Consider the following 10,781-nt stretch of genomic DNA (forward strand, 5'->3'; position numbering starts at 1 on the left):
AACTTCTAGGAATCATTTTAGGGATTTCAAGATAGGATTATTTTGAAACTGAAAGTCGTGGTGTGAATGAGTATTGGGTCACTGAGTGAATAAATAATAAATAGTACAGAAACACTTATTCAGTAAATCTGTGAAAATCGCTGGCCTTTAACTATGCAGACTAGGATGGTTATAGATGGTATATTTGTAAAAAAAAAAAAAATGCAAGATAATTAAACAGGTTTTGTAATAAATTCAATCTTTAATGCAAGTCTTAAGTGAAAGAGATCAGAAATGCATATCTGGATTTTTGCACAGATGCAACGTCTGAGATTTTTCCTCTCTGGTCCTAATGGTAACACAGTATTTATTCTTATTTTCGAGGCCATGTAAATAAGCAGATGTTTCCACTGAAACCACTGGCCATGAAAATTCATTACTATTCAAAGTTACATTTCTATCATAATGCAAAAACCCCCAGTGAAGGGTTCATACTACAAGAGGTAAGGTGCTTGGAAGAGCAAATTCTGTAAATGCAAACAGAGCTTAAGCAATCAGGTGCCCAGAGAATGTTGCAGGTATGGCTGGGCTATATGAACATAAGTCTCTCAGTCCTAGTGAAGGAGATGGGAGATGTTTGGCAAAAGCTATCTGGCAAATTAAGGCATAGAAGGGGCTATTGCCATGGCCCAGCTTTAGACAGTGTATTTCCTGGCTGTGCCAGGTACACAGTCTTGAGTACTCCCGGTCTGGCATCCTTAGGTGTCCCAGCAGGAACAACTGAGGTAGCATCCCCTTGCCTCTGCCCCCCAGGAGGGATGCTCCCGTCTTCTGACTGCAGGGCTGCAAGGGAGATGAATCAGGTGCCTCATTAGTGCTGTGCATTAGGTTCTCTATACACTCTTCAAAGCAATGAAAACGACCCATATGATTAGAGAAATGAGTTCCTGATTTGCTCATGCTAGACCTCACACTAGCAGCAGAAAAAGAGTAAGCAAATAATGAGCAAATCTAATTCATTAATCACAAAAGTTATTTTAAAGCACTAGCATTTAATTTAGGTGATTTTAGTAAACAAAACATATTTGTGGATGAAGAATGGAAGAGCTTGGGTTGAAGTGTTACTGGGATATGTTTGACTGAACTTTATCTGTATCAAGTGGACAGCTAATTACAGTCTTCCCTTATAACAATATTTGGAATAATGTGACAAAATTATGTGTATATGTAGCTGCAGATATATGTGCATACACATAAGGGTATCTATACATATGTTTTCATCTGCAGCTATATATACATATACTTGTCACATTATATGTGACATACATTTGTATGTGGATATGTCTATGTGTACATGTATATGACAATCAGTCATTTGTTTTATCTACTGTGAATGTGCAAGACAGTTGTCAGGATTTTTGCTAGTGTGCTTGATTTCTGTGGTTCTGTATTATTCTGCAAAGAAGCAAAACTCTATTTAGTGTAATAGATTCAATATCAATTGAAGTTAGAATGGTAAATCTGAGGTTGTGTTCACTGATGATTACACTGTGCTTCCTGTTGTCACATAAACATTCATATGGAATCCTGTACTTTCTGCTACACTAACTTCTACTGGTATGAGCTACTATAAATGTAAAACTGTGAATGCTTTCATCTTCATTTTTTCCATTACAAGTTGTCTTGGTTTTGAAAGACAGGTGTCTGCTAAGGAAGGCAGAAGCCTCCCTTGAAGTGGCAGATGTAACCCCTTTCCCTCCGAGTTATTATAATTTTGAAAGCAAGGGCCTTTAGGCAAAGATGTGGGAAAATAGGAATAACAGTTCTTTACTATTATATATATAACCAATCAGACAAACAGCAATAACTATGGCAGTAACAGCGAACAATCACAAACCCAGTCCCAGCCTTCTCGGCTGTCGGGCCCTTTCCCCTCGGGTGCAGTTCCGCTCGCAGCTGGCAGGGGCGCTGGCGGCTCCCGGTGAGCAGGGCAGGTGCGATGGTTCCCCCGCGGCTGCAGGGGGCGCTCCGGAGCGAGCTCGGGAAACCCGCGGCACCGGTGCCCTGGGATCCCGGGGAAGGATGGAACAAAGGCTTCACAAACCCCTGGGCAGCTGGCCCCGGTGTCCAGCTGGACTCTCGGGAACAGCAGGCTGGAACGGCGGGCTGGAGCAGCAGGGACGAGCACAAATCCCGGGTGGCAGACGAGATGTATCCAGATGGGAGAACCCCCCAGAGGTCGGGCAGGCAGGGCGAGCACGGCTACAACGCAGCGAAGGCTCGAAGCAGCAGCGGGGCAGGGCGGCCACAGCCCGGCCTCCAGCAGGGCAGGGAAAGCGGCTTTGGGATCCTGGCGTTGTTTCCAGCAGAAAGAAAAACGGCCGGAAAAAAAGAACCAGCAGCTCCTTTCTCTGCAGCTTCTCTCTCTGGACGCTGAGAGGGAACTGAACCCACACCCAGGTGAAACAAAGGAGTAGCTAGGCCCACCCCACCCCCAATGGGCAACTCTTTTGTCTTCCTTAAGTACAGCCATTTGTCCCCTAGCAACATGCATATGGGAAAAAATTCCTTTAACAGGAAAAAAAAAAACTAGGACTAAACTAAAACCCCAACACAAGTTTTTAAAATTCTTTATTGTATTTTGAAAAAAACCAACAAAAACAACAAAAACCCCCCCTCCATGTGCTGTGAAAAATTGTTATACATAATCTTGATAATAATCTTAAGAAGACTTTACAATTCAGATATATATTTTTATTTTACCAAATAATAGTTTTGGAACAAAGTATATGTGCTAGTTTAGGTAACTGTATTAAGCATTCTGAAGGCTTCCTTTCTCTGTGTTATAAAAGACTTTTATAAATCACTGCATGGAGCTCTCTGCTGTTTAGGCTAATGTGTGTATAAGAGCAATGCAGAAGAAAATGGAAAAATAAGGTAAGCAATTTTCTTGGCTCTGTAAACAGATGCAATGTGAAATTCTTCAGCCGTAAAGGCTTGCTAGTTTTGAGCTCACAGATTGCCAAGCCCATAGAGTGCCACCTCACTTCCCAGGAAGTGCTTCTTAGAGCCCTTTAAAGACAGCAAGAAAAATAGACTTCTTGAATAGGGAGGTTTAAGGAAAAGAGAAATTTTGGTAAAATGTGGAGTAGTCACAAAAGTATTTAAATATGAAATAAGCAGAGAGAAATTCAATGCACTGAAAATGTGTGACAGAACTGTTACTACTGTCTATTCTTGCTTTCTATTTACAGCAGTGTGCCATAAATTAGACTAGTCATGAAATTCAGGGTTTTAAATCTGGGTTATACCTATTTATTGAAATAATTGACCATTTCTGTAGATGCTTCCTACCCTTCCACTTGGTCTTAGTGGGATATCTAATATGTCACTCCCTCTGGCTGGGCAGAGAGCAGAGGTGTGCTGGATGGATGTGTATGAAAGTCTGTATAGCCACTGCCTGTACTGGGCCTCTACTTTTCCTGAATAATCTTGGGAAGTGTGCATTGCGTCTGGTGGTCTCTGGCCTGTACCTTTCATAAGAACCTATTAAAAAGCAGAAACAAGAACAAAAAGACTCAAATCCACAGGGAATACCATTACTATGATCTTAGGTAAGCAATTATATATCCTTAGACTAAAAGGAGTTTCCTTTGCTACTCCCTGGCTTGAAGTTGTAATGGAGTATATCATACCAATGATTTGTAAATTCTTATAATAAAGATTATAAATAAAATAAATAAAATAAAAATATAAATTCCTATAATCATTTCACAGTTTGGTTGGTTTGCCTCACTCAGACAGTGCTGCACTGTTTGTTTTACCCAAGTATGTGTGGCTGCTTTCCCACTTGGTCACACATCTTTCTGTCTGAGCTTGGCTTGCTGGGCAGGTGCTGGTGGCTGCACTGTGAATCCCGCTGTCATCTCGTCAAGCCCAGGACACTCTTTCCCTGTAGCACTTCTTATACAGAAAGCAGAAACTTCATGGCAGCCCTAAAGGCAAGAAAATCCTGTTGTGCTGGTCTGGTATGTTATAGTGGTGGTGGTGGTAGTGATTTTTTTTTTTTTTTTTTTTTTTTTTTTTTTTTTTTTTTTTTTTTTTTTTTTTTTTTTTTGTGCAGATGAACATATGATTAATACATTTTTTATTGAATTAAATTGTTCAATTACAGGAGCTTGTAGAAGAGGCAGAATAACAAAAGACTGTACTAATCATCTCACTAGTACTTCCATTTTATCAAATAGTTCAGTCAAAGTGAGTTTAGGGCTCCCTTTAATCCCTGCGGAGTTTAAAAAGCCGAGTTTCATATGTAGGATTGCATTGGACAGCAGGAGGTATGGAGAGATGTGGGTTGTTCTCAGTTTCTCCTCTTCCTCAGTTACTGGACTGCTATGGACTGTTTGGGTTTTCATTGAAACAATGACTTAGAAAAGTTACTTTGAAGTCCAGATGTGAAAGAACTGACCTGAGAAAGAGTGGTTCCAGCACTTCTTCAGTGTCTGAAAGACTGCAGCTGAATTATGATGTTCCCAGGACTCTTCATCATGAGTCTTTTGAAACATGGCATTTCTGAAAGGATTTATTGGTAAATTTACACTGAAACTCCATTTCAAAGTCTGCAATTAAACAGAATTCACAGTTGTTTTATGCACTTAGTAATAGATAGTGTGGCATTTACATATTAATTTTGCAAGATTATTTGTTTCACTTATGTGGTATTTGTTTTGGACTTCCAAGGCTAACACTCAGATTAGTTCATGGTTGTGTTACACAATGAAAATAGGAATTACTACCAAACTGATAGCTATTTTTATTTCTTAGTATTACTGTTATTTTTACCATCCCTTCTAAGTGATATTGGTTTTCATTCTATGCATTGTAGTGGACATTTGATCTCCTTTATCAATATATTCTTCCTGGTCTGTTCTTGTGTATTAGAAGACACCAGCTTGTCTTTTTTAATGAAAAAGCAGCATAATTATATCATTGCCTGATGTACCTGTCAGACTTCTCAACAATTACTTGACTATGTTGGCTGCTACCTTACGAAGGTCTTAGAAATTTATGGCTGCAGAGCGGATGCTTTCTGGCTTTCATTCTCTGCTCTCTGTCCCTAGTGTGAATGAAGGAAGATCTGCACCCTATAACATTAATAATTTCTGGCATATATTTAGCAAATATCATTATTTGAGATGTCTCTCATACTATTCTGGTTTTGACCTCATCCTGTCTGACAGCTCTGGAAAAAATGCCTGCTTCCTAAATAAAACATTGCAAGAAGGATACTTTCCAGCAGTCCTGTCTTACCATTTTTCGTTTTAGAAGTTGAGCTGCTCTGAGTTTTCAATCATTCTATGAGGAAAAGACTTAAAATTTAACTATGTGATTTACCAGAGCAATATTTATTCATTATTATTGTGTTCGTATTCTATGTTATACAATGATGAATGCATTAAAAGTGGACTGAATTAGACCATAATATGGCATCTTCATTGTAACCTTGTGTTCCTATAAATCAAAAGAAACAATAATACCTCATTTACACTGGACATTAAAATAGGGGAGAGGGTTGTGTTAGTTATTGTGCATGAGTGAAGGAAAAGAATTGGTGATCTATTTATTGCATATGTCAAAGAAACTGCACCATTGAAAGTCACAGTGTCTTATGGCTTGGTAACAAAACCAAGTACAGTTCAAGGGAAAGCAGAATTTAGAAATTAATTAGAAAAACAGAACCAAACCTTCCTCTTTTGCATAAGTTTTTTTGTGTAAGACCAGTGTATTGTGATACGCATTATTATTTCATGCCATAATATATTGGCTCTGGAAGGACTCACATTTAGAAAACAAACAAACATAGACAGCATATTTTGCTCAACATTTACAGTCAATAATAGACTTTTTCATCAGAATCTTTGCTTTTGATGAAATAATTAATTTGTTACTATGGATCCAGTCAGCTGACTAGAGAAGCCAATGAAATAAGAGAAATGCAAATTCCTACTCTGAGCATGTTTTCATTTTATGTTAGTATTTGGGGAAAAGGATTAAAGCTTAGTTATTAATCCCTTTCATGCTTTTTCCCCTATTTTCCTAAAGTGTTTAATGATTGCTTTGACATACATCTGCCAAAGTTTTTTTTCCTGACTCTAGAGACCATACTTTCAAAGGAACTTTTACCGTGTGTTGCCCCCAAAGAAATTTTGATGTCATTAGATGTGCAAAATCCTTAGTCCCAGTATAAAAATGTGCATGAAAAAAATGAATAGTGGCATGTGCAAAAAGTGCTAATGAGAAGTTTTACTACTTGTATCAGATAGCTGAAAGGTAGATTAAAATGGGAAGAGCTTTGCAGCCCCACAGGTTAGAGTAGCTTGACATAATGAAATGATGCTGGCTTGTATCTCCATAGTTTAAGGAAAGGCAGAACAATATTTTTGTCTGTCATCAGCTATAGCTGGAGGTAGCAGAGGCTGGGATTCTGTTTTGCTAGAGCCACGATAGCACTGGGGACCAGTATTGATTGGAACTTGGAAGATTTGTGGTTTCATATGATTGGAACTTGGAAGATTTGTGGTTTCATATGATTGGAACTTAGTTTTTGAAGGCTCCAGGATAGTGGATCCAGCAGGGAGTGTTTTAATTCAGAGTTAGTCAAGGGGCATTTTAATACTACTGTGGGTTCAAATTCTCCTGGGATTTTGGTTCTTCTGTCATTGAATGTTTGTAAGGAAACACAATGTGATCAATACAAAGAGCTCAGATTAATCACAGTCTGGATATCACATACATGTTTGACTTGAAATGTGTCACAAGCAGCTTGGCTTTTTAAAGACATCTTTCAGAGTGCTAAAGTGATTTTATATACAAGTATGAGTGTAGGAGCTTTGGGTGGGTCGGACGGTTGGGACGGACGGAGACGAGAGATCTCTGAAGTCAGATCTTGGAACATGCGGTTTATTGCAAAGGGCATGGGTACAGGGGCACTGCTTAGAGCTGCCAGCCGCAGCTCGGAGCAGGCCCAAGAGAGCAAGAGTGTAAAAGTAAGAGCAAGTAGGTAAGAGTGGAGTAAGAGTGAGCGAAGAGGAGGTAAGTAAGAGAGTAAGCGGGTAAGGGAGTAAGTAGAGTGGATAGGTCGTGAAGTCCTGGTTACAATACAATAAATCATCTTCTGTACTGAATATTCTAATTCCCACTAACCAATCTAATACAAGATACAAATCCTATAGCATTTACATACAGCCTATAAGAATTGTTATATTACCATAGAGTGTTACATCTTAACTTCTAAAAACTACTCTTTGGACCCCTTCTGCTGAGCTAGTAGGGTCTGCTCTGACCCTTGGACCTGTCTGCAAGCAGAGGGTATTGTTCAATCAAAAGGGGATTACCTTCAGTCGGCCATACCATTGTTTTCCAGTTGTTCAGTAACTAAGACTTGGTATCTCAAAGGTGGCCTTCATTTCGATGTCGCTTATAGTTTTCATATTCCCAAAATCTTTTGTCAGGCAGTCATATTTATAAGGCTTTCCTGTTTCATCTTCCCCAACATATGAGGACTATTATTTATTTAACATCTTCACCTGTTCACTTGATTTTTGTTTGGTTTTTCTCTGCTGCAGACTATGTCAGACAGCCACAATGATCATGCAAAATAACAGTTCATCCTCGCCCCTGTTTCCAAATGTGAGCTCGTTCTGGAAGAGAGATTCACGTGGACTGGGACTCCTTGATGAAGCAGCATCACTCATTGGCAGCTATGATTTCCCTCAGACCACAGAGAGTTTTCCCTTCTCCACTGTGGAATCAACAAACATGACCCTAAATGCCACAAGCAAAGACCCTCTGGGTGGACACACTGTCTGGCAAGTAGTTTTGATTGCTTTCCTCACTGGGATCCTTGCACTGGTGACCATCATAGGAAACATCTTAGTGATTGTTGCATTTAAGGTTAACAAACAACTGAAAACAGTCAACAACTACTTCTTGTTGAGCCTTGCTTGTGCAGATTTGATCATCGGTGTTCTTTCCATGAATCTTTATACCACATACATCATCATGGACCACTGGGCTTTGGGAAGTGTAGCCTGTGATCTTTGGCTCTCCATTGACTATGTCGCCAGTAATGCCTCTGTCATGAATCTCCTCGTTATAAGTTTTGACAGGTATTTTTCCATCACTAGGCCACTAACATACAGAGCCAAACGAACAACCAAAAGGGCTGGGGTGATGATTGGTTTAGCATGGATCGTCTCTTTTGTTCTTTGGGCCCCTGCCATCTTGTTTTGGCAGTATTTTGTTGGGGAGAGGACTGTGCCTCCTGATGAATGTTTCATCCAGTTTCTAACTGAACCTATCATCACTTTTGGCACTGCCATAGCTGCCTTTTATTTGCCAGTCACCATTATGAGTATTTTGTATTGGAGGATCTACAAGGAGACGGAGAAACGCACCAAAGAGTTAGCAGGGCTACAGGCTTCGGGCAGTGAAGCAGAGGCAGCACGCTTTGTACACCAGACCGGCAGCTCTCGGAGCTGCAGCAGCTATGAGTTGCAACGGCAGAGCATGAAACGCTCCACCCGAAAGAAATACAGACGCTGCCACTTCTGGCTCACAATGAAGAGCTGGGAACCCAACACAGATCAGGGGGACCAAGAGCATAGCAGCAGTGACAGCTGGAACAACAACGATGCTGCTGCCTCCCTTGAAAATTCAGCCTCCTCTGACGAAGAAGACATTGCTGCAGAGACCAGAGCCATCTATTCAATTGTGCTGAAGCTTCCTGGTCACAGTGCTATCCTCAATTCCACAAAACTACCCTCCTCAGAAGATTTGCATGAGTCAGGGGATGAACTGCAGAAATCCGACACAGAATCGAAGGAAAAGAAACCTAAAAAGTTGCACCCTCCCAAAAGTGTTCAGGATGGTGGAAATTTCCAAAAGAGCTTTACTAAGCTTCCAATTGAACCAGAGTCAGAAGAGACAACCACAGCTTCTGATGGCATCTCGTCGGTGACCAAGACGTCGACAGCCCTGCCCTTGTCCTTTAAGGAAGCAACCCTGGCAAAAAAGTTTGCCTTGAAGACCAGAAGTCAGATCACAAAACGAAAACGAATGTCACTTATCAAAGAAAAGAAAGCAGCACAGACACTCAGTGCCATTTTGTTTGCCTTCATCATTACCTGGACCCCATATAACATCATGGTTCTGGTGAACACCTTTTGCAGCTGTATCCCCAAAACTTTCTGGCACCTGGGGTATTGGCTTTGCTACATCAATAGCACAGTGAACCCCATGTGCTATGCACTGTGTAACAAAACATTCAGAAACACTTTCAAGATGCTGCTGCTGTGCCAGTGTGACAAACGAAAACGACGCAAACAGCAGTATCAGCAACGGCAGTCCGTCATTTTTCATAAGCGGATCCCTAGGGAGGCTTCATAGAATAGTATTTTTAAACAAGTAAAAAAATAACGAAGCAGGGATAGGATGGGATGGGATGGGATGGGATGGGATGGGATGGGATGGGATGGGATGGGATAGGACAGAACGAGATGGCACGGGACAGGGCAGGATAGTAAGGGATGGGACGGAATGGGTTAGGGTGGGGGGGTGGTTCCAGGGTGCTGTGATTCTATCATTTAAACATCAAGATGTGAAAGCAGCTGCCAGGCTTATTTATCTTTCAATAAATCCCGTTTAATATAAAAATCAATCCACATTAAGAAACTTCAACATTTTTACTAAGGAGTGAAAGGTTTAATAAAGTTTTCCTACAAATTTGCAAGAAGCTGTATAGCAATTATAAACCCATTACTGATCTGCCCAGCTCTTTGATTATAATTAACTCTGGGATCTCAGGTAAGCACATCTAGCTAGCCCAACTCTTCTTGGTCCAAGTAATCCAGCAACTTTCAATTCAAGTTACATACAGATGTAGCAAGCTAGCGAAACAGGATTATGAAATTATTTGAGACAATTTATAGGTTGGAAAATTGCTTGTTGTTGTCCAGGTAGAGTTTCCTGTTTACTTCTCTTCTGGTATATTTTTAATTGTATCCCTGATTCCTGATTTCTGAGTATCTATGTGCAGCTGATGTTATATGTGTGTGAGTGTGTATGTATGTATAACATACATTCACACCTCTGAAATACACACATACCAGGAAAGAGGTGACCTATTGTTCTAGGTTTTACAGGGTCCCCCATCATGATTACATGTGATTGAAATATTTAAAAAGTCAAAAAATCATGTTATAAGTACATAGCTCATTATTTGCCACCTGAAACTCAATCTCTGGAATGAAAACATGGTGTTCACATTTGAAATGGAGAAAACCAAAACACAGCCTGTGAGCTGAACAGTTTACAGAGTTTTATAATGGGGTACATGCCCAGTAAAACCTTAATCTTGAGCACAGAGTCTCTCCTCAAAGTGATCATGCCTCTTTAAAAGATACAAAGGGGAAAGGAATTGAAGGCTACATTCAATGGAGGGAATGGGGAAGGGTATGAAGCTATCATCTTTGTAGGGCATAGGACGATGAGAAGCCACATCTGGGCTGCATGGTACTGATGTTCAAAGGGAGCTGCTCAGGAGCCAGGCAGGCGCAGCCATCAGCAGCAGCCCCGTGTCCTGCCGGGGAGGCTGCATCGCTGTCCAAGCACACGCGGCCCCTGCAACACCTTGTCCTGAGCTGCACCGTGTGGATGCACCGCCCTTCTCAGAGCCAGCTCAGATCCTGTGTGCAGTACCTGTATCGCTTCCGATGAAAGTTCAAGTTGTCATTTTCTGACAA

At 40.7% G+C, this 10,781-nt stretch overlaps 1 protein-coding gene across 2 annotated transcripts in view; it reads left to right on the plus strand.

The window, feature by feature from the left end:
* CHRM3 (cholinergic receptor muscarinic 3) overlaps positions 1–9,572 on the plus strand; it is a 265,327-nt gene extending 255,755 nt beyond the window's left edge. For both annotated transcript variants that reach the window (XM_039569951.1, XM_010398918.3), the window contains exon 4: positions 7,605–9,572. In XM_039569951.1, coding sequence (XP_039425885.1) covers positions 7,624–9,426 — 1,803 coding nt within the window. In that variant the 5' untranslated portion in view covers positions 7,605–7,623 and the 3' untranslated portion in view covers positions 9,427–9,572. The remainder of the gene's footprint in view (positions 1–7,604) is intronic.
* Positions 9,573–10,781: the final 1,209 nt, after the last annotated feature.

Source organism: Corvus cornix, chromosome 3 (assembly GCF_000738735.6).
Source record: "Corvus cornix cornix isolate S_Up_H32 chromosome 3, ASM73873v5, whole genome shotgun sequence".
Taxonomy (NCBI): domain Eukaryota; kingdom Metazoa; phylum Chordata; class Aves; order Passeriformes; family Corvidae; genus Corvus; species Corvus cornix.